At 37.9% G+C, this 25,620-nt stretch overlaps 1 protein-coding gene across 1 annotated transcript; it reads left to right on the forward strand.

Moving 5' to 3' along the window:
• The first annotated feature begins 1,668 nt into the window (after positions 1 to 1,668).
• LOC127652687 (melanin-concentrating hormone receptor 1-like) lies at positions 1,669 to 3,798 on the forward strand. The gene is made up of 2 exons (XM_052138987.1): positions 1,669 to 1,738; positions 2,783 to 3,798. The coding sequence occupies exons 1-2, from the start codon at positions 1,669 to 1,671 to the stop codon at positions 3,796 to 3,798; spliced, it is 1,086 nt and encodes a 361-aa protein (XP_051994947.1).
• The last annotated feature ends 21,822 nt before the right edge of the window (positions 3,799 to 25,620 follow it).

The raw sequence follows: 25,620 nt of genomic DNA on the forward strand, positions 1-25,620 counted from the left end.
GACTTGTTTCCAAAATGCATCAGCCTTGTTTTAGATGTTCATTTGCAAACTTCTGAGGCTGAATTTTGAGGTGAGGAGGCAGGAAAGTTTTTCTTCTCATGACTCCTCCATAAAGGTCATATAAGTGCCGGTGTCGCTGCACATTAGAACAGTGCACCACTAATACAGACTCAGCTTCCTTAAGGTCTTTTGCAGTCAAACAGGGGTTTTGATTTGCCTTTCTAGCAATCCTACGAAGAGTTCTCTCTGAAAGTTTTCTTGTTCTTCCAGACCTCAACTTGAACTCCCATTCCTGTTAACTGCCATTTCTTAATTACATCATGATCTGACGAAACGGCTACCTGAAATATCTTCTTTTAGCCTTCTCCTGCTTTGTGGGCATCAATTATTCTAATTGATTGAGTGCTAGACAGCTGCTTAGAGGAGCCCATGGCTGCTGATTGCTGGGACAAATTTTGAGGAGTCAGGGTATTTATGAAGCTTTGAAATTTGCACCGCCTTGCCTTTCTAAATGATGATTGTGAACAAGCCATAGCCTAACAAGCTAATCAGGGTCTGAGAACTTGGTAAAGAGCTCAAATCTCTTGGGGTGCCCAAACTTTTGCATGATGCTCCTTTCCTTTTTTTGTCAATCTAAAATGGTACAAAACTATAATAATACACTAATCTTGCTTAAAATTTTGAAAAGAATGTTTCATCATTAAGTTTATGCCATTTGGAGATTAGTTAATCTTCTAATCACTTAACTATTCACAGCAAATTCAATTTTGACCAGGGGTGCCCAAACTTGTGCATGCCACTGTATATCTTGTCAGATATTGTAGCAAAAACCACTACTGGTTTAAACACTGTAAAATTGTTTTTCAGGAAACCTAAAGAAAGGCGTTTCATGTGGTACGCTGATCTCTAAATAAACTGGTATATTAAATTAAAAAATATTTAACTACATTACACCAATAATAGTCATTTTTGTACATTTCATCAGGTAGAAATACCTACTTGAAACTGAACTAGAAACAAAAAAAAGCCAACTGGTCAAGACCAATTAAATTCTGACAGGTCTAACAGCATATCTAGTGTCCTGGGTGTGAAAGGTAAGTCATCATTACAGTACCATAAAATAGAACAATTCTGTTTTTCTTCTCCATGGAAACAGAATTCTTGTTTTTGGTACTAATGTACTTAAAAAATGCAAGATTCAAGAAAAAACTGAGAGTAAAACAAGTTTAACAAGTTTAACGGATCATGCACAAAATTACAGTTGATTAACTGAATCGATTCTGATATGCACTGAACAGCCACAACATTAAAACCACCTGCCTAATATTGTGTAGGTCCCCCTCGTGCCACCAAAACAGCACCAACCTGCATCGCTATTCTTCTCACTACAATTGTACAGAGTGGTTATCTGAGTTACTGTAGACTTTGTCAGTTCAAAACAGTCTGGCCATTCTCTGTTGATCTCTCTCTCAAGATTTGTCTTCAGTGTTTGCTATTCAGTAGCTATATGGCAAGTTGAGTTCCCATGTGATCATGTTGTATGTATTTAGGACTTCTGTTTATGACAAATTTTGCAGCTGCATATTAAATGTTCCTTTGAGCAGATAATGTGTATGTAGGCTGTTGTATATAATCTGTGCATTTGTTTTTTATTGGCAGTTACTCAGAATGGATTTCAATGCAACTCCCACTGAGAATTCCAGTGACGAGTCCAACTCAACTCAAAACATTAATGCAGGTAAATACAATACACTGGAAAACATTTTGTCAGGTAACTAAAATGTGCTTCATGTGGTAACATCTAAATTAACCAATTTTATTCAAGTCAAAAATGTAATTTAATATGACTGAATCAGCTTCTTATTCAACTTTTGCATTTCATTTAGTTTTAGATTTTAAGGGTCAGGTGAAGTAGAAAATAGACCCTTAAAGGGAGAGTTCACCCAAAAATGAAAATCCTCTCAGTCTCACTCTTATGACATCCCAGATGTGTATGACTTTCTTCCTTCTGCAGAACTCAAACAAAGATTTTTAGAAGTATATTTCAGCTCTGTAGGTCCATATAATGCAAGTCAACAGGGTCCAAAACTTTGAAGCTCAAAAAGCACATAAAGGCAGCATAAAAATAATCCATATAACTCCAGTGATTAAATCCATGTCTTCTGAAGTGATATGATAGGTGTGGGTGAGAAACAGATCAATAGTTAAGTCCTTTTTTACTATAAATTATCCTCCCTGCCCAGTTGGAAAGGATTTGCACAAAGAATTTGAAATGCCAAAAACAAAAGAAGAAGAACTCTTAGGACGGCGGAGAGAGAAGAGCAATTAGGAGAGCTGTTTGAAAGTGGAGATTTATATAAAAATAACTTAAATGTTCATCTTTTCTCACCCACACCTATCATATCTCTTCAGAAGACATGGATTTAACCACTGGAGTTATATGGATTATTTTTATGCTGCCTTTATGTGCTTTTTGAGCTTCAAAGTTTTGGATCCTGTTAACTTGCATTGTATGGACCTACAGAGCTTATATATTCTTAGAAATTGTCATTTTTGGGTGAACTATTTCTTTTAAGGATATGTTTTTTATTTTACATTTACATGTTTTAAAAAACGTTTTCGTAATTTAAATCATTTGTGTTTTTTATATGCAAGTAATGTTCTCAAAAGGCCTAATTAACAAAAATGAATTCAATAGTTGTGATTGCCGATACAGGATACTGCCCGATGAAAATGTTCTGTTAAGTAATTCCACACTAAAGTCTCTCTTTGTTTCCTGCAGATACTGACGAACAGTATCACAATGTTCTCATGCCAAGTATTTATGGAGTCATCTGCTTTGTCGGCATCATAGGCAACTGCATTGTCATCTACACCATTGTCAAAAAGACAAAGTTCAGGGCGCAACAGACGGTGCCTGATATCTTCATCTTCAGCCTATGCATCGCAGATCTTCTGTTTCTTCTAGGCATGCCATTCCTCATTCACCAGCTCGTGGGAAATGGTTCTTGGTGTTTTGGTGCATCCATGTGCACTGTGATTACAGCATTGGACTCCAACAGCCAGATTGTGAGCACTTATATCTTAACTGTCATGACGTTAGATAGATACTTAGCGACAGTTCATCCCATCCGCTTTAAACATATACGAACCCCATGCGTAGCTGTGGCAGTCATCGGGTTGGTATGGATTCTCTCTTTGCTCTCCATCACGCCAGTATGGATGTATGCCGGACTTATGCCATTGCAAGACGGCTCTGTTGGATGTGCTCTACTTCTCCCAAATCCAGCTATAGACACGTACTGGTTCACTCTCTACCAGTTTGTGCTGGCTTTTGCATTGCCGTTGGTAATCATTTGCGTAGTCTTTTTCAAGATACTCCAAAATATGGCTGCCACAGTGGCGCCACTCCCCCAACACAGCCTACGAGTGCGCACTAGGAAGGTCACTCGAATGGCTGTTGCCATATGCCTGGCGTTCTTCATTTGTTGGGCGCCCCATTACATCTTGCAGCTGGCGCATCTGAGTGTGCACAGGCCCAGTTTCGCCTTCCTCTACGCCTATAACGTCGCCATCAGCATGGGTTACGCCAACAGCTGCATTAACCCTCTACTTTACATCGTGCTTAGCGAGACCTTCAAGAGGCAATTTATTGTCGCCATTCGGCCGGCACACAAAGATTTCCGGGACGATCCGGGAACTGCCGATGGGAGCGTCAGCCTACGTTTGGCCCCAGACCGAGGACAACAATCCCAGTCCTCTAGGGAGCTGTTGCCAGTAACAGTGGCTGTGCATTGAGATCAGTTGAAACTAAAGGCGAAGTCCCTTCAAGGCGAGTCACTTCACTTAAGGGCCATATTCGTCAGCTATTGCAAGTACAGCTCCTATCTACTTGAAAGGTGAAAGACCGAAATGTCCAAAACTGTTGGTCAAGATTACTTGCAAATAACATGCTTCTAATCAGGAATAACATCTGGCAACAATGGCATCATAAATCACACCTCTTTAGCTCAAATCACACAAACAAAAACGGCTCCAACATGGTCTCATAGAACAACATTACTATACCTACATTTTTGCTGAATGGTTTTAAAGTGGCCTGTTGTACTGTAAGTATTTCCGCAGTTTCCTGGTGAAATAAACACTAGAGGCGCTACAACAACAATAGCATTTATTCACTTTAACATACTTTGAATCGCAAGTTAAACGGCAGATTATCAGATTAGCTTTCGTATGACATCTAAACACTTACTAAAATGCATGACTTGTAAGGCGATACATTTTAACGTTTGCATTACATAACCAACTACATTAAAGCATGATTAAATTGCACCGTAGCTCAACTGATTGAGCGTTGCACTTGCGATGCAATGGAACGGGTGCAATTCTCTCATCAATTACTCACCCTGATGTGTATGACTTTCTTTCTTCTGCTGAAAACAAACGATTTTTAGAATAATATCTCAGTTCTGTATGTCCTTTCAATGCAAGTGGATGGTGGCCAGAACTTTGAAGCTCCAAAAATCACAAAAGCAGCATAAAAGTAATCCATATTACTCCAGTGGTTTAATGTCTTCTGAAGCGATGCAATTACTTTGGGTGAGAAACAGATCAATATTTCAATCCTTTTTTTTAACTATAAATCTCCACTTTCACTTTCAGATTGTGAGAAAATGGCTTAAATATTGATCTGTTTCTCATCACCTATTAAATCGCTTCTGATGGATTACTTTTTGCTGCCTTTATGGGATATTTGGTGCATGAAAAGTCTGTTCACCATTCACTTGCATTGTATGGATGAAATATTCTGAAAATATTCTTCTAAAAATCTTTGTTTATGTTCATCAGAGGAATAAAGTTCACGTATGATATTTGGTAAGTGATATTATTTTATTTCAGATGAACAGGATAATAAAGTGGCTGGAGTAGCTCTGCAGCATGTCAGCATAAGAACGGGAGATCTGTGCAGTGATCTTCCAGTGTAAATCGCATCATTGATTATAATTGGAGCTATTTGCTTTTGACGTGGCACAACGCTTGCATCTGGTGTAGACAGGGTGTCATGTTGTTCCAAACCCCTATGACTTTCTTTCTTTCAAGGTACACTTAAAGAGATGTTAGTGGCTGTGGCTCAGGTGGTAGAGTGGGTCGGCTGCTAATCACAGGGTTGGTGGTTTGATTCCCGGCCCACATGACTCCACATGCCGAAGTGTCCTTGGGCAAGACACTGAACCCCAAGTTGTTCCCAATGGCAGGCTAGCACCTTGCATGGCAGCCCTGCCATCATTGGTGTATGAGTGTGTGTGTGTGAATGGGTGATTGGGACACAGTGTAAAGCGCTATGGTATCCTCTAAGGTTAAAAAAGGCGCTATATAAGTGCAGACCATTTACCCCCAATCAACATTCACTTTCCCTGTATGGAATAAATAAGATTAAATGAAAGTGAATGGTGACTGAGACTTTTCTTTTTGTGTTCCTATGAAGAAAGTAAGTCAAATGGGAACAACATGATAACAGAAAAAATGTCATTTTTGGGCGAGCTATCATTATCACAACTACAGCCGCCATAATTTGCATTACAGTTTCTCCCATTCATACATATTTGAGGGGTCTGCCTCACTCCTTTTGATGTCTCTGCTATAGTTCAGCAGGGTCTAAAAAAAAACAAGAAAACTGCTCTGATCCATGCTGAGCTGAATTGTGTGAGGATGTAGAGTATTAAATGAGCAGCAGGTTGAAAAGGAGTCCAGGAAGCTTTTTGCAGAAAGTCTCATTATCAGAGTTCAAGTCAAGCCATTTTTATTTGTATAGCGCCTTTCACAACACACATCGTTTCAAAGCAGCTTTACAGAAGATCAGGCATTAACAAAAAAATGAAACTGTAATATCTATAAAGTCTTAAATAATAATTGTATTTATAACCTCAGTGAGCAAGCCGAAGGCGACTGTGGCAAGGATCAAACTCCATAAGATGTTGATTAATGGAGAAAAATAAATGATTAACTGCAGAAGTTCACATAGGTGCAATTGTCCTTGTTAATTGCCTGATGAAGGGTTTTGTTGGCAATTAATTGTTAGTCTATGTATTCCATTATAAGAGTTTAGTCCATCAAAGGACCGAGGTGATGCAGGCAGAGATCAGTGTGGTGCATCGCAGTTCAACCGGCAGGTCATTTCGGAGAGGTTCGGTGGAAACCATCCTAAGTACAAGGTTCAGGCAGTGGCATATGAAGTGTCCCATGTCTGAGTTCACGTTATGAAATACATTTGGGAATATGCACACTTTCATTGTCATGTTACTGTGTTGTGGTCCAGTTAAAGTGAAGTAATGTGTACGCAACTCAAATATAACGACACATCTGCATCATAGTCAGTCGCTTAACTGCAGTGACATTTGAAGTCACTTGCCTTCTTTAAAAACTGGGCTACAAAAATATGTACAATATATTTAAATGTGCAAATATTCCTGAAAGAGGGGCCTTTTAGGCTAAAATAATTTTCTCCACTCATGTAGAGGCATACTGTATCTAGATGTACGTTTCTATGATTTATGTATTATCCTCTTTCTCCATTAAGCCCATAAAAGTTTCACTTTTGCTACCTCCAAAAAGCTTGTTTTTTCATTATTTAAAACTGTGTTTCATTTTGTAGTGTCAGTGTGATTGCTGTTATTAATCATGCTATGAGAAGATCACTGCATTTTAGTGGAAACATCATAAATGTCATCGTGTGTAATGATCCAACTCTGAATTACTTTACCATGTTTTGTGTTATGGGTGCAATATATGAACATGTAAATATAAGCAAAATATGGATTTCTATTAAATGTAATTTATTGTCAGTGAGTATACCAGTGTGAAAATACAGTATATCTTCTCCAAGTGTGTATTTATGGGGAAACAACTGTGACAATGGAATATTGTAGATAATGCCAAGCATTGTTGTTCTGACAGAACACTGTATAATGGCTGAAACAATTGCTTTCCTTTATTTTACGAGTATTGTTTGCTCTTCAAATCAACATATGAAGTAAATTCTCATCACAAAAGCGTCCCACTCCCACTCATGATTACATTGCAAGAACAAGACAAGGCTAGGTTGTTTATTAAAGATTTTATTATGGATTTAAAGCTCAAATTAATATGCTTGTTAATGAATTTTGGTTGAAAGAACACTGCATAAATAAAAAATATTTTAACCAGTATTTGTGTCTTATTTTACAGTAAATAATATCTTACTAAAACAAGATACATTTACTTAAGAAGCTATTTTGTGTAAGATATTAGATATCTTTAATAGAACAAATCTTTATTAAAACTTTCTTCCCCCGTTGGCAGATTGTTTTCTTTCTTTCTTGTTTTAAGCATGTGTTCGATTTATGCTTTCAACAAGAAAAAACTCAAATATTCAGTTCAGTTGTATTTGTTTAGCACTTGTTTTTACAATACATATTGTCGCATAGCATGGGAAAAAAAGGAAAATTAATATTATCTAATGTCATTCATGCTTATCAAGTAAATGTATCTTGCTTTAAATATGCTTCGATATTTTTACTGGAAAACCAGACAAAAACACTGATTTAGAAAAAGGTTTTTTTTTGTAGTGAGAGCTGATTATGCAGACAACACCTCACTGTAAACACAAATAAGTTAGCAGAACTAAAAAAAAATCCCAAATATCAGTTATATTTCATTCAAGTCAAGGTTAATTTATTTGAGCAATTTTATATATATATATATTTCTGTGCTCAAGTAAGGAACTAATTCTCTGCACACATGTGAACTATGGAAGCTCTCATGTCACAGATGATAATGACTGTGTAAACTGTGTTTCCATAGGGAACGAGTATAAGCCATAGTTTAGTGTTGTTCCTAGGAAACCATGTGAACTCCTGTAGAGTTTGTTGCCTGCAGAGCTCGGAGACTGTGGCGAAAGTTTTGTCTGCATTAATGCATTTAGTGGCTTTTTTCTTTTATTAATGTGAGTACACACTTGAATAGAAGATGTAATAATGTCGAGTGCCTGAAACTGGTTTAGAATTGAGCCACTTGCTATTTATGAAGATTGTGCTGATATCTCCAAACTTGGCCTGGTACATTACGCTCTGTTGTGATAGGGTTGTGGACAGCAGGGGAAAAAAACTATGCTAAATGGAAATAATAAAATGTAACAACCAAATAATGCATAATTAGAATAGCAAAATAGGTTTATCTTTTAAAATTGAGGACATAGGTTGCGTTGCATGACATGCCATGCACGTAATTTGACCAAGGATATTTATGTTTGCTTTCTATGATCAACAATTTTGGTACTTTGTTGGGTCACCACTTAATGACCTCTGTACAATCTGGGTTCTGAAGCAAAACCAGTTGAGAAACACTGCTCTAAGGCAACGTCCACGGTAATCCATTTTGCTACATTTACACCTCTCATCCACACTGGAACAGCGTTTTGCGTCACCGAAAAGAGAGTTTCCATTTCCACATCCTTTGAAAAGCAATGAAGTTTGGAAACTAAAAACTGAGGTTTCAAACGGATTAGGGTGGATGGGTCTAAAAATGGGATTTAAACAGAATAGCAAATCAAAGAGAGTTTTATAAAGTTGAATCCATCAAGCTCCTAAGCAAAATGACTCATGCGAATCAAACAATAATACGTTACATTGCATTTTCAATTTCTGTGGATGCTTGAGTAGTGTTTAGTATCCAAATGAGTTAATAGTAAATTTAAATGTGAAATTTTAATTGAAAGTTGATAGTTCACCCAAAAATTAAAATCATCTCTTCATTTACTCGCCCTCATGCCATCCCAGATGTGTACGACTCACTTTCTTCAGCTGAACACAAATGAAGATTTAGAATAACATCTCAGCCCTGTAGGTCCTTAAAATGCAAGTGAATGTTGGCCGGAACATTTAAGCCCTAAAAAGCACATAAAGGCAGCATGAAAGTAATCTATACGACTCCAGTGGTTTAATCCATGACTTCTGAAGGGATATGATAGGTGTGGGTGAGAAACAGATCAATATTAAGTCCTTTATTTCCACAAATTCATATCCCAGTCCAGTGGCGATATGCACTAATAATGAGAATGGCCAAAAACAAAAGAAGAATGTGAAAGTGGAGATTTGTGGTAAAAAGGACTTAATTATTCATCTGTGAACATTAAGAACATTTACATTTATGTATTTGGCAGACGCTTTTATCCAAAGCGACTTACAGTGCACTTATTACAGGGACAATCCCCCCCGGAGCAACCTGGAGTTAAGTGCCTTGCTCAAGGACACAATGGTGGTGGCAGTGGGGATCGAACCAGTGACCTTCTGATTACAATTTATGCACTTTAGCCCACTACGCCACCACCACACATGATGAGTAGCAGGCAGACTACAGCTGCATATCTCAGAGTAGTTGTGCTTTTCACACTGTTTCCATCCTATTAGATATGGTAGGGTATATGTTGCAGAATCTAGTTAAATCTCTTGACACTTGTCTTCTTGACAACAATTGCTATGATTGCCATGGTCTGCATTTTCAACAATAAGATGTCTGGTTTTCTAAGTAAACTGAATTTCTTGTGATATCTGGGAGCACGTATTGGATTTTGCCTTGGGCCATATAGAAAGCTCATGAGCAATTTCTTAGTTGATGTGCCAACAACAACCACCAACATTAACTGGCTATGTGATAAAATTAGTAATTGGTTATTGATTGTGCTCATTGCTCATCGCTCTTTCTTTTGTTTAACCTGGCAAAAGATAAACATGCTTACAGTGATCTGAAAAGAAACTAATGGTTTTCACATAATGAACACTTTTAATCTTTAGTAGATTAAAGTCGGAATTGGTGAATCACTCCCAAGGTTGCACGAAACCTAGATAGGACACTAAACACAATATATGAGTAGATGAAACAAAACACTATCACCATTCTATTGTTTGTTTTTGTGGCACATTTATGCCTTCAAGTTTAAATTGTACTCTGGTGTGAAAAATTCAAAATTACAAATATTAGGGTACATGAGTCTCACAATTGAAACGAAGCAGGTCATTAAAGCTGCATGTATAATAATTATAAATTAATTATCAAAATGTTGTTCCTCTCTAGTTCTCTTAGCAATTTACAAATTTGTATTCCAGCACAATTACTGCCTCCTTTGGATGAATCGCTTCTGTTATATTCCTCATTTGTAAGTCGCTTTGGAAAAAAGCATCTTCTAAATGAATAAATGTAAATGCGTGTTGCAATGTGACACTGCAGGACATGTTAACTTCCAAAAATTGGTTATGTAACTAATGTACTGCACGGGTCTATGACTGCATTCATCCACACAATTATATGTCACGACTGAATAACTTCTCGAAATGGAATGAAAACTAATTACCAACTACTACATCAATAATTTACAACTACCACATGAATAAATAATTTCTTCCACATATCCGCTTTACAACAGATGATAATTGTCATAGAATATTGATTATTCTGTCAAACTTTTAAAAAGAAGTTTCACTACCCCATAATTAAAAGATGTGTCTCATCACCTACTACAGTAAGAACTTCTCATATGAATGCAATTTCAATACAGAATAAATGCAATATGTCAAATGAGTAGGATGTCAATACTCAAAGTACACGACAACACTCGTGATAAAGGTGCAGTAATTTTTCCCTCATTAAAATGTTTATCATAAAAACTCCTTTAAACATTAATTGTTATTTTGCAATATACTGTATGCAGACAATTATTATCCACTCATTTTTAAATTAAAACCTCAGTCATATCAGTCCACACATGGGGGCTGCCATGTTTGAATCACATGACCAGCTGAATGCTACTCGCTTAATCTCAGTAACAGTCCTGTTATTGGACACGTTCACTCGTTGATTAAAGTTGTCATGGCTGACTGTGAATAATGAATTTCTACAATGGCATCTGAAACTGAAAACTACTGATTTTAAATGATGCTGCATCCAAGCCACTAGGTGTCAGTGTAAGTCCAGTTAACATATTTAATGCTTTTGCGGTTCTTGTTAGTATGTCATAGGTCAAAGAACATACCGCACGAGTCAAAGAGCGATAATGACAACATGGTGGATGTAGTATAGACCTTAAACACAGTAGCGCCATCTTTGGCTGTGAGGTATAGACTTACCATCTCTTCAGTGGCACACACGGTAAGCTGTAAAAAGCTCCTAGATTCCTTCTGATTTTCCACAACTCATGCTGACTGGAGTTTATTGTCTGTGGAACGATTGTCTCTGGAACGATTCAAAAACACTTTAAACTGCAGTCCAACCCATTGAACAGACTACGTCTCACCCTTGTTGTCATTCCCGTAAAATATCAAAGATGGCGCTACTGTGAATAAGGTCTGTATTTGTGGATGTTATATGAGCAAGACGCCTTGCACACATACTTCAGCCAATCCAAGTGACCTCACTTAAATTGAATGTGCTCTAAATGCAGAAAGAAATGCTTCCCCGGTTTATCTTCATGTCAACCCCCTTGTGTTTGCTTGTTTGTTTGTATTGCCAACCTTAAGGAGTGGACCTTTCAGGTATAACAATGAAAGCTTATCCAAATAGTACAGGGTTTTATTTAAAGCCAGTGCTCTGATAGTGATGATGAGTGAATCTGGTCAACATACTGTAATCATCTTTAATCTAACTTTATGATGATTTTATGTAAGAAAACAAAATATCTGAAAAAAATCAAATGGTCAAATGACAATGTGTGATTTAAGACAAGGGATTACTCATACAGGTAATCCATTCCCAAGTACGTAGGTATAGCTGCAGGCTGGAGATCTCCAAATGGGACGGAATCTCAAAAAGAGGCCGGTTCTACTCCAGATGTGGGATGCGCCAACTCCACAAGTTAGCGTCACTTCCACTCATGGTTAGGAAAAGGGTTAAGTTAGATTAGTGAAGAGCAGGGGCGGACTGCGAAGAGAAATCGGCCCTAGATTTTAAATAAAAACCGGGCCAAAGTGGGGGGTTCCCTTTGGCATATCGCAGCTGGCCCACTGGGAAAACTCCTGGTTGTCCCTATGGCCAGTCCGCCCGGCCCATGGGTTAGGGGCTCACTATATCTTTGTTGGTGGTTTGGGGCACCCGCCCCTTATTGGGGACCCTCCCCAATATTTATACAATGCTTCACACCGCACACACTTGCTCCATGCATTACAATGCTGGTCTGAATGCAATCAATCTTTCAGAGAGACAGTCCCAAGTAGGGTTGCAACCTGTCCCGTAAAATATGGGATTGTTCTGAATTTAAAGATTAAATGATGCGTCCCGTATCGAATCAATGATGCGGTTTGTCCCGTATTTGAGCTGGTCTGATGGTGTCACTGCAAAATCGTTGAAGATTATGAATTTAACCTTTATATTTGTTGGAAATTGTGCCTACAGTGGGTAAGGAACCATCTGAAAAGTCCTCACATTGTGCTAAAACATGCTAAAACTGTGGCGGGTGTGGTAAGGGACTGTCTGAAAACTTCAGCCAACAGCACCAAAGCTACAAATATTGGGCTATAGATATTAGGCCGCTATATTATAAGGATATAAACATAACTAGATTAATTAAGTACTAATTAATTTATTTCTCACTTACTGTTTTATGAATCCTGACAATTCGGACATACTACTCAATTGGCATACTATATATAGAGAGATATTTATGGGAAATATGGATATTATTTTGGTAGTTTTGGAAAGTTAGATTCATTCTAATGAATAGTTTTTTCAGACAGTTCATGTAAATGAAGAAATGTATAAACCAATTAACCAGTTCGAGTCCCTGCACTGCTTTTTATGTCCTCTATATAATATTGAAATATTAAGTGCTGGTGTTCATTACTGTTATGTTTTCAACTACTGTTTTCAATATAAATTAAGATTGTATTGTTTAGAATTTATCTGTTCAAATTTGATGCAGTCACTCTAATTCAGACTGCACATGTATTGAGAAACCCTCGTTATTTTTTACTTGAAAATACAGCTTGGATTAAATTGTGTAGTTATACAATGGTCTAAACCTAACCCATTAAGTAGCTTTAATGTAGTTAGCTACTGTTTGCTAGTAGCTTGTAGTGTATATAACTTGTTTTTCAAAAGAGTACCCTGACAGTTTAACTACTTCAAATTATGAGTAGCTTGAAGCTTTTTCAGCATGTAGATTTAAAACTCACTTCATCAACACTGGCATTTCAGGACTTTGAGCCCATTTTTGACACATAAGGCTACCAACAGCTGGCACCAAAGAGTGCTAGCATCAAATCTCAGGGAATCTTGTTGTGAAACTGTTATAAATTGTTTTTTGGAGAGCTTTGGTACCAGTGCACTTAGTTTTCTCTTTGCTTCTGTTCATGAGCACTGTACACAATTCCCAGGAGAAGGGACAGAGTTTCATACTGGATCATGATTGTTCTGCCGCAGGCAATTTTCTGTCAACTGTCTTGAAAAGACAGAAATAGAAGAATATTTCCACCTAAACAACAGACAAAATAAATGAAATGTCATGCTGTACTGACAATTAGAAGCTGAAAGGATTAGGTTTAGAAGTGGCCTAGGTCTGTGTGTGTATGTCCATTTCAGGATGATGGTGATGATGCGGCAACAGTCTCACCAACTTGAGTCAGACAATAGACTCAACTGGTGTATATGAATAGCGCTCCATTACAAAATGGGGCCATGAAGATGGAGGGAGATTTTGGAAGTGAGTGATATATAAATAACTCAGACAGCCAAAACAAGCGAGGAAAGCTTTATGAAAAAAATTAATTTGTTTTAGGAATAATGAAGCACTGACTAATGGGAAAATTACATCCTCTGTAGGTGTTAAAAAATTATTTGTCAGCAGCTCTGCCACTAGTAATGTATACTATAAACTTTGCCAAGAATTTGACAGAAGAGGAAAGAGATATATATATATATATATGACCTTTTCTTTACTTGCATCACTCGTGTACTATTTTATTATAATAAAAGGATTTTGGATGAAATATTATGACTTAAACAATTCAGACAGATCCTCCTGTCTAAGTGGTCAGTTCTTGGCCAAAACAAACTGCAATGTGGACCCCTTGACATCTAGTCAAACATTTGGCTACATCCCCCATCACCGTGCACTAAATGGCCTCTGGTGGCCACACTGCTCATTAGCTGAAAATCAATGTATGGTGGAGTAGATAAGACACAAGTCTGATAATTGCTTGTTGAATACCTGCAAGGAGAAAGCCAAGAACTATGACAATTGTGCCTTCAGCAAGGCACTTAACCTCAGGTGACTCAAGGAGGATTGTCCCTGTAATAAATGCACTGGGAGTTGCTTTGGATAAAGTTGACAGCTAAATGAGTACTTGGTTATGTGTACATATTTTCTGTTTCGATATACACCAGTGGTTTAATCCATGTCTTCTCAAGCAATATGATAGGTGTGGGTGAAAAACAGATCAATATTTAAATCCTTTACTACTATAAATTAATCTCCCTGCCCAGTAGATGTGATATACATGATAAAAGAGAATTGCCAAACACAAAAGTAGAATGTGAAAGTGAAAGTTGCGATTTATGGTAAAAGGCCTTAAATATTGAACTGTTTCTCACCCACACCTATCATATTGCTTCTGTAGAAATGGTTTTAACCACTGGAGTTGTATGGATTACTTTTATACTGCCTTTATATGCTTTTTTAACTATTCACATGCATTATATGGACCTACAGAGCTGAAAAACTAGTCTTCTCAAAATCTTCATTTGTTTTCTGCAGAAGAATGTATGTCATACACATCTGGGATGGCATGAGGGTGAGTAAATGAGAGAATTTTAATTTTTGGGTGAACTCTCCCTTTAAGCCAAATAGTGTTTTTTAAATATTGTGGAAAACTAATAGAGTAAAGAAAGAAATATATAGTTCTGTCACATTTATTTGTTATATATGGAGATTATTTTTGTTTATTGATCACAGTATTATAACCACTTTTCTCTATGCTTCTGTGGATACAGTAGCATGTGCACAGAAGCGATGCTCCAATCTTCATCTTTTGCACTCACAACTTTGATTCACATAGGTTCTTTTTCCATTGGGAGCTTAAAATAATCGTATTTGAAGCTATGTTAAACTCCCTGTACAATAATGCAGGAGCGTATGGACAAATTGTAATTGTTGGGGACACATTAAGGCACCGATTTTTGAAAAGCAATGATAATCTCATGGATGAATTAAATTGAGATTTCTCAAAGCAGTGTCATATTCCTCCTGTTAAAAAGACTGCTGCACTTGCAAAAACTCAAATAAATTAAAACATTAATTTATGCAAAGCAATGCAGTCTGTAAGGGCAGATCTTGTGGAACAATTTGCTTACAGTAACAGCAACATTTGGACTCCATAGGAAAGAAAAATCCCAAATAAGATCTCTTAATATCTCAATTGTTTCTCAGAGACAACAATGAGATTACATGGAGAGCAAATGGAGATTTTTGCTGAAGTCCCTGCTTCTTCTGTGGAAAAGACTCCAGTAATCTCACACGTACTTCCTGTCATGTTTCAGAAGAGATCTCAACTGCGTTTGTCAAAGTGTGCAATCAAAAATTTTAGATTTTCATATGAACTCAAATATTTCTCATCCAAATCTTCTAAGAACGAATGATAAGCTACATACATTTTATAGCTCTATTCTCTTACTCAATGCCAACAGTTGTCTCAGTTTTGTCTTGTGCCAAACATCTGAGACAATGTTGATACTTCAAGGGATAGTTCACTACCCAAAAACGTCAGTAAAAAGTGAGAAAATGATGACAGAAATTTCATTATTGGGTGAAGGATCCCATCAAATAAACCGTTAATGAGACCTCCTTTAAATCCCCTGGGCTACGAAGGAATAACCTCTGATCAATGCGATTGTCCTCTGGGCAGACCCTGTTATCTGGCACCAAGCACTTATAGATTCATATACAGGATCTGTTGGCATGTGAGTCAATATGTCTTCTGCATACTTTAAGAGGCCAGTGACTCAGAGAACACTTCAGGAAACTGTGATGTCAAGCTGTGTTCAATATGATGGGTTCACTTTCTTTAAGGAATCAATAAATGTGTTTTCATGTTGAGTCACACTCAGTCATGAGCACTGTAATGTGAACGTCAAAATCAATGGTGCCTTGCGTCATCATCATCCTACACCAGCTGCACCCCTAAAGGTCTTGCTCTTAGATACAGTCGAATACAAAACTATCTGCTGCATCAATTGAAATTAAAAAATAAAATAATGCTGATTAATACAGTGAACCAATTGCAAATAACCACATATATATTTACAGAGAAAACAGCCCCAAATGAAGATAATTCAAAGCTATTCCTGTAGTAGATGAGTAAATAATTGAGAAGACATTACTAAAGCTGGCTTTTAGAAGTCAATTGCATTCTGAATTAAAGGGATAGTTCACCCCATTTACTCGCCCTCATACCATCCCAGATGTATATGACTTCCTTTCTTTAGCAGAACACATTTGAAGAAACATAGAAAAACAAAAAAGCACAGACAATCAGCATTAACATCATCCATACGACTCCAGTGGTTAAATTAATGTCTTGTAAAGTGATACGATTGCTTTTGTTGTGGAAAATGATCAATATTGAAGTACTTTTTAACTATAAATCATCGCGTCCGGTAGGCAGCAAGAGCAGTAAGAGGTCATGCGGTCTTTCCAGCGAAGGCATAGCAATGTTCCATTCATTGCTTTCCATTTACTTTGTATTTCTCCCTGAGTGTCTACATGTTTGTGTGACATCATGCACCTGCATCTCGGCGAAATCGGAGTTGAGAATTTCGGCACACGCCTACAAGTTGTAATTCTGATTTAAAGATGCATCCATAGCACTTTTCCAAGTAGGAAGTTGTAAACTCTGACTTTCCGAGTTGAATGGACCGCTGCACTACTTTTTAAAACTTGATCCGACACTGAATGCTCAAGAGCCTAATTTACACTTAGAAAACTCCTGATGTTGCTATAACAATGCAAAAAGCACTTATCAATTTACTTGAAGTGAAAATGTGTCCGCCTTTCCTGATTAATGAATTAAACAATCACTTTTTCACAAATCATAATTTGCCTGAATCAGACGACCCATTCAATCAATGGCAGTATTCTACAAAGACATATTACATTTCTATCACTGAAAGCGACACTACCAATCTCATTATTATTACAGCTTTCTACTCTGCAGGTGTGACATATGAAAAATACGGTATTAATCGAGTATTAATCCGTTTATGAACTTACAATACAAAACATAGAGTGGACATTGTATCTTACCTGCTGTGTTGCTTTGTATTTATAGTTCTGCGTTGGTGTTTCTGCGTCATTCTGTGAGCACAAAGACAAAATGCTAATTACATGTTTCATAAATAAACAAAAGCAATGCAAGCAATGTCATTTTTGGATTCTAATGTTTTTATAAAATTATTGTTGCATAAAAAAATTAGGCTACATATTATTCATTATACATGTTGCCTGTATGCATGCTCGTGAGTCACTTAAATAATAATACATAAACATGTTTTGGCATATTTTGACGTTCCGTGCTGATAAAGAAATCAAATTAATGAATAACCTCAATAACACAATATTGGTGTCATTTTAAAGATTTTGCCATGCATACAGGCCATATATCTCCAACTCTTACCAGGTGCTTTTTCATTTGAGATCAGCTTCCATAACTTCAGAAATATGATTATTTACTCTCCACAAACTGTCAAACATACAATCAAATCATCGACAACACGTTATTTCACTCGCATATTAAATGAATATCAAGTAATGGCCTGGAGAAAAAAAGCTTTTAAAGTGTACATGCTGTAAACAGATTTCTTATGTGGGGTTTCGCTTGTAAATTCATGAAGCACAAACAGAATAAAATAAATAAATATATACATAAATAAAACAGTTGATGCTCCAAAACAAAAACATTTTCCCTCAAAGGGCCTGCTGTGGGAGGAGTGGGCATAGTCGATATGGATTCGAGATACGAAATTAAATTCTTCCGTCCAGCTGTTGTTAAATTTACATGTATATTTAGTTTTTTTTCGCCCGAGCACCAGCTGAGTCTTCTTCTCCCATCTACCAGTGATGCTTGATTCAACTTCCCGCGTCTATTCCCTGCGCAGATATCAACAGCGCATCTGGAATGTAGGTTGCCAGGTTGTGGTCATAAATGGGTTGACATTTGTATGATGTGTCGATTGTGTGGGTAGGATGCGTTTCATACAAGATCTGGCAACTGGACAACCTTGGAACGATATATTGATGTGAGTGATTATTCATATAACGATGTTTGAATGAGGAATGAAAGGGACCCTGCGGCCCCCGTTAGGTGCACGTCACAGATGCTAATAATGCTGCCTCCTTAGGTTTCATCGCACCTATATTTCCCCTGATAAATGATCCCAGGATGAACCATGATGAGCTTGGTGAAAAAAATAAATCCAAGATGGCGGACAAAGCGAGATCAATTTTGAATATAAAAATACGTATAACCCATTAAATACTGAAAAGTATCGTTATGTTTTCATGATAGAAAACTGGCTATTTTACCCAAAATGTATGTGTCCGTTGCACATTTATACTCATATCGTGTTGTTACTCTTGCGTCACCAGTTTTGAAATCAGTTGCGAGTCTCGCGTGTACTCTCCATGCATTAAGGTGCGTACACACTGCCAGCGACTTTATCGCTGCAGGTCGCCAGTGGCTGGCGGTGAAGTCGCTAGTGGGCGTTCCCACGACTGGTTGCCTAGTAACATTTATAAATGACATTCACGGATGTCATTCCATTGCTGTTGACAGCGAATCCCTTTTTTTGCCGCTAAAAACAAACATTTTGGAGGGAAAAGACTAAATATAAATGGAATCAGTACATAAAATGCTTTATATCAAAGATGAATGAGAAACAAGGCGTGCTGTTTGCCAGAGCGGCTGTTTATCTGCGGTGAAAATGCAAATGCCGGTCTGTCTGGGTCCATAAAATCCCCGCAATCTCAGATACGCCTTTCCACACAGTATTTTTCTTAAAAATGTCCTTGTACGTGGGAAGAGACATATCATAGAGCACTGGAAAATTTCTAACACTAAGAATTAGCCTTTCATCCATCTTTCCGTTACTGCAGGAGCTGAGAGAGAGAGAGAGAAGGATCATGTGAGCTCTCCCGTCGTCTCTCCTATTGGCTGTCGCTTCCGTTAGTCGCTCTTCATTTGAATAAAGTTGAACTTGTCTCAACTTTGTCGCGTCGCTGGACACGCCCACATCTAGCGCCAACGGTCGCGACAGCTTGTGTCACCGGAAGTCGCTGTGCTCTCATTGAAAATGAATGGTATGTCGCGCGCGATGTCGCTGGCAGTGTGTACGCACCTTAAGGCCTGAGATTATTTTTAGAATGTAGCATTGACAATATTTTATTTTATTTTTTCTAATTTGTTATGCATATTTAATATAATTGTTCAACAACAATGTTTGGTTATATAAGTTTGAACTCTTATAAATGTGGTTTCCACTCAATTCTCTGGAACATGTTGGGTTGCCCTGAGTACTGGGACTATTTCCTTCAATATAATTGGAACGATGCTGGCACCAGGCAGACGAAGACGTAGTGAGAACCCAAGTTTCCAAAGAACCCAAATTTCCAAACAACCGTAAATCTTCACGTGAATCAAACCAATGAACAGACAGAACTATAAACAAGATAACAAGACTAATAAACTTAAACCAAACTAGAACTGATAATGAGTAACAAGACAATGAACACAAGAAACATGAACATGGAGGGAAACAGGAATCACATGACAAAGGAACACATGACATGAACAGGAACTTATCTTTTCAAAATAAAAGACATGAAATACATGAACACACACATAAAACATTACAATTATACAACAATTTAGCAATTTAATATCGATCGATTATGTCGATGGAAACAATTCTCTGAGTTGGTTACAAGAGTGTTAGATGTTGAGACACAAATCGATTATTTGGAGTCATCGGAGTGAGAATTAGCTGCTAATCCGCTAGCAACCAAGATAGATTTGGAAAGCATTTTTGAAAAAATTGAAGATTAACGTACAAATTGTTGGAATTCCTAAGCATGAGGAAAGGCAGAGATATGTAGAAATTCCAAGACGAGTTTTCACAAGTCTGCTCGACATAATAGGCCATAAGCAGGAAATCGAGCGAGCTCATAGAGTCCCGGCTCGCAGATCGCTGAGGGAGACAGGCCCCGATCAATTCTAGCCAAATTTCTGAGATCATCCAATAAAGATCTTGTGTTGTGCAAAGAGAGGAGCAAAGGAAAGCTTTTATGGAAGAACCACAACATTTTCTTATTCCCGGACTTTGCAAATTCGACAAGAGAGAAACGTGATTGATTCAAGGAATGCAAGAAACTCTTACATCAAAGGAAGATTGCTTATGCTCTGATGTTCCTCTGATGTTCAAACTGAGAATTGATACTAAGGATGGCTGCAAAGTAGTTACATGCCTACAAGTGATGTCTGTCATAAAATCAATGGACTGAGGATGTCATGGTGTGTTTCTTATGTGGCCTCTGAGGGAAATAGACTCGCTCAATACACTCTTGACCATCCGAGGAACCGGGACATCTGTTTTGTTTCTTTTTGTGCTGGTTCCGCCTAGCGGCTGGAGTTTGTTTTGTGGAGTATTTTTCTAGGACATTGAGACGATTACATCATCTGCTGCACTCATGACCAGCTGGCTCACTGAATATTCTTTTGTCTGTCTGAGGAAACTGTACAGACTTATATATATATATATATATATATATATATATATATATATATATATAATTATTATACTTATTTTTTTGTGCTGGTTCCGCTTGAGACTAGAGCTTGTTTTGTGGAGGAACAACTGACTAAATCTACACGCTCTTTGTATTTATTCTGTCTATTGGCTGAAGTTTGTTTTATAGATTATATTCTGTTATGTAATTTTGCCTCACAACATTTTTACAGAAGCACAGGACTTGAGCAATCCGACAGCAAAGTTGTCGAAGGGGCTTTCGTAGGCATACATGGACTATTTGAGTTTGGAGGGATTGATACCGGTTGGCGTTTCGTGCATGGAGAGAATTATTTTTCTGTTTGATTGGTTCTGAGGGAAGTTCGGGGTTTGATTGTTGCACTAATGGGGAATGTGGTCTTTATAATCTTATTTTTGACACACAATCTGTGTTTTCTAATATGTCAAAATGTAAAATGTTAATATGAGTGGATTATCACTCACCACGTGGAATGTGAATGGGTTGGGGGCCCATAAAAAGATGGAAGTTTATTTCTCTTCTTAAGCATAAGAAATATGATATTGTGTTTCTTCAAGAAATGCACCTTTCCCCCCAGGAAGCTGAAAAATTTGGGAAGACATGGGATGGACATGTTTTCTATAGTGCTGGTTCAATTAAGAGCAGGGGGGTCATTATATTGATAAATCAACAATACAAATGTCTCAAACAGATTAATGATAAATTAGGAAGAGTCATTATTGTTTTAACAGAAATTCAGGGGCAAAGTTTGATTTTGGCTAATATTTACGCATCTAACGCTGATGATAACGCTGAGGAGGTGCAGCGGCTAACGGACTGGTGTAGAGCCAACAACCTGTCTCTGAATGTGGACAAAACAAAAGAGATGGTTGTTGACTTTAGGAGAGCACAGAGTGACCGCTCTCCGCTGAACATCGACTGCTCCTCTATGGAGATTGTCCAGAGCACCAAATTCCTTGGTGTTCACCTGGTGGAGAACCTCACCTGGTCCCTCAACACCAGCTCTATTACCAAGAAAGCCCAGCAGCGTCTCTACTTTCTTCGAAGGCTGAGGAAAGCACATCTCCCACCCCCCATCCTCACCACATTCTATAGAGGGACTATTGAGAGCATCCTGAGCAGCTGCATCACTGCCTGGTTTGGGACTTGCACCATTTCGGATCGCAAAGCCCTGCAGAGTATAGTGAGGACAGCTGAGAAGATCATCGGGGTCTCTCTTCCCTCCATCAAAGACATTTACACAAAACGCTGCATCCGCAAAGCAACCAGCATTGTGGAAGACCCCACACACAAACTCTTCACCCTCCTGCCGTCTGGCAAGAGGTACCGAAGCATTTGGGCCCTCACAGCCAGACTGTGTAACAGCTTCTTCCCCCAGGTCATCAGACTCTTCAATACTCAGGGACTGGACTGACTCCAAGACTCCAACTTTTGCACATGTCCAGAGTTGCACTTTAATTCTTTGTCACTTATACCTTGCTGCTACCTCAATAACTGCTATGTCCATAGAACACTATCTCATAGTATGTTATGCTTACATTTGGTATTTTTTGAAAATGTCATCTTTTTGCACTACTCTGTACTGGTCGGCGCTGCACTGTCTCTCACTGTGCCTATTGTGCTGTTCCTTTTAGTAATTTATTGTACTGTCTCGTACTTTTTTGCACACGTTTGCATGTGCACTTTTTAAAGGTATGTTATTTAGTCTGTGTAGTCTCATGTGGTTCTGTGTTTGTCCTATGTTGTTTTATGTAGCACCATGGTCCTGGAGGAACGTTGTCTTGTTTCGCTGTGTACTGTACTAACTGTATATGGTTGATGACAATAAAAACCACTTGACTTGAATTGATGATCAGGGCTTTTTTATGGATCTTGAAGGGATGTTGGAAGCTGCTGGCACCCCTCATGATATGATATTGGGAGGAGACTTTAATCTTTTGATGGACTCAGTCCTTGATCATAGTGAAGCAAAAGTGTGTAAGCCCTCTAGAGCAACATTGGAGCTTCACAGGATGTGTAAAAAAGCTGGTAGGGACTATATCTTTTTTCCATCAGTCCATAAGATTTATTCTAGAATATATATTTTTGTATGTCTAAGTCCCTCATTTCATCTATTGTTGATTGCTCAATTGGAAACATCTTAGTCTCTAGTTACCCTGGTGAGTTTAGAGGTGTTGCCACATATAGAGAAAAATAAATCATATAGTGGGTGCTTTAATGTATCACTTTTGCAAAATCCTAATTTCCTACAAATGTTAAAGGCTGAACTCAGTGTTTATATGGAGACCAACTGATCCTCAGTATCTTCTGTGGGTGTGGCTTGAGAGGCACTTAAGGCAGTTCATAGAGGTCGGATCATAGTGTGCCTCATTCATTAAAAAATCCAAAGCATGAGAACTCGTGGAGTTGGAAGAGAATATTAAAAGTGCCGAAGCAGAGCTGAAGCACTGAATGTCGACTGATTGCCTCAGAGAATTGACCCGATTGAAATACATATATAATACCATTTTGAAACAGAAAGTGGAGTTTTGGCAATTCAGGGCAAGACAGTCATATTTTGAGTCGGGGACAAAGCAGGGAAGCTTTTGTCTAGATATTTAAATCAGAGAGCTTTTTCTTCCATTCCCTCAGTGAAATCTGCTGGTGGTGGAATATTTCCCTCAGCCATTGATATTAATAATTATTTTAAAGAAATCTGTCTTGATCTCTATAGTTCCACATCTTCAACTACTGAGGAAGATTTTAGAAACTTTGTGGAACTTCTAGAACTCACTAAACTGATGACAGAGCAAAAAAATTCTGTTGATTCTGAGATAACCTTGGAGGAAGTTGATGAGGTAATTAAGGCCTTACCATAGACTGTAAAAAATATGGACGACGCCCCTTCGCTCTTTTCCATTGGTAAGAACTGAAGCCGCCAGTGTCCCGATATGGCGCTGACATCTTGGGACTTGAGTCTGTGCAGTTGCGATTTCGGGACCAGACGTGCGCAGTAGTGAGCAGGAAGTAAAGCCGCAAAATCAAGGCCCTGCCCTCACTCTCGCTGAATCAATCGCAAGCACACGCCCCTGCACTTTTGACGGTGTGAAACAATTAATTATAGAAATTTAGATATTAAATTTAAAGCTCCAATCTCCTCAGTCCTCCGAAGATCCCGAAAAAAAGTCAGTTAGTGCTTCAGTAACTGCTTCGCTCAGAGAACCTGTCAATCACAGCTGTCAATCATGATGTCATAGCATCGTTTTTATAGCATCAAATAAGTAACTAAAAACAAACTTATTTTGAAAACAAACACTTGTAATTACATCAACGTGATAGAAACGACAGTAAATGACAGAAACTATCTTTGGAAAAAAGATATGTGAAGTGTAATTTAATTATTTAGTTGGTCTCACGTCCCGTTGAATAACATGGGGAGGCGGGGTTTATGACCTATACTAGGACCAGTCACTGGGGGGCGATCGAGACGTTTTGGCTTCACTTTTAAGGGCTTGTGCGGCACACTTGGGCCTTACCCACAGGTAAGGCTCCGGGGCCAGATGGCTTGAATTTTTAGATCTTATGCTACAGAATTGGCTCCACTTTTGTTAGAAGTTTATACGGAATCATTAAAGGATGGAAAGCTTCCGCCACCTGGATGCAAGCCCTGATCAGTCTGCTTCTTAAAAAGGACAAAGATCCAAGTAAGTGTAAGAGTAACTGTCCAATTTCCCTGATTCAGCTAGATGTTAACATTTTTTCAAAGATTTTGGCTAACCGATTAAGTAAAGTTATGACATCTCTCATACATATAGATCAGGTTGGGTTTATTCAGGGCCACAGCTCTTCTGATAACATTAGGTGTTTCATCAATATCACGCGGTCAGTGGCGAATGAAAAGACTCTGGTCGCTGCCATCTCACTTGACACCAAAAAGGCTTTTGATATGGTTGAATGAGATTATCTTTTTAAGATGTTGGAAATATACAGCTTCTGGAAGACTTCTATTGGATTGAGTAAATTACTTTATAGACACCCTGTAGCAGCGGTACAAACAAATTGATTAATTTCAGATTATTTTACTCTGGCTAGGAGCATCCAGCAAGGTTGCCCTCTTTCCTCATTATTGTTCTGTCTTGCTCTGGAACCATTAGCACATAAATATAATAATATATAAAATATAAAGATAAAGAAAATAATAAAAAAGATTGTTATAAATGTTTTAATTGGGTATTGCATTATGGAGGGCCACATAACTCAAAATTAAATAAATATGTAAACAAATATTTAAACATATAGTTAAATTGTTAAACAAACCATTTTAATTTTACCGTTTGGTTGATTTTTTTTATTTAAAATGATAGGTCAAATTCTCTGATCATTTATTCACCCTCATGCCATCCCAGATGTGTATGACTTTCTTCCTCTGAACACAAATGAAGATTTTTAGAAGAATATTTCAGCTCTGTAGGTCCATACAATGCAAGTGAATGGTGGCCAGAACTTTGAAGATCCAAAAAGCACATAAAGCCACCGACACCCCTAATAATGTCCTGTCCCCTCTCTGCTGCCTTTCTCCTTTGATAAAAGCCCCAAATTATCATTTTAAAACGGTTCTGGTCAAAATAAATAAATAAATGTAACCAGAAGCTGTTTAAAACAGAACAGTGTGTAGCTACTCTGTTGGGTCATAGTCCATTAGTACTGTGAGTTAAGGGCTGTGATTACAGCGAGACAGAAGCTCTTTATAATGCAGGAGGTCTTTGAACATAACAATCTTTAGCGGCTTCCAGAGGAGAGAAGAT

The sequence above is a fragment of the Xyrauchen texanus genome, chromosome 12, assembly GCF_025860055.1.
Source record: "Xyrauchen texanus isolate HMW12.3.18 chromosome 12, RBS_HiC_50CHRs, whole genome shotgun sequence".
In the NCBI taxonomy this organism is placed as follows: domain Eukaryota; kingdom Metazoa; phylum Chordata; class Actinopteri; order Cypriniformes; family Catostomidae; genus Xyrauchen; species Xyrauchen texanus.

What these genes read in the sequence shown, in the direction of transcription:
- LOC127652687 (XM_052138987.1), top strand. Translation starts at nt 1,669, where the DNA reads ATGGATTTCAATGCAACTCCCACTGAGAATTCCAGTGACGAGTCCAAC. An exon ending in AACTCAAAACATTAATGCAG is followed by an intron (nt 1,739 to 2,782) that starts GTAAATACAATA and finishes TGTTTCCTGCAG; the next exon opens with ATACTGACGAACAGTATCAC.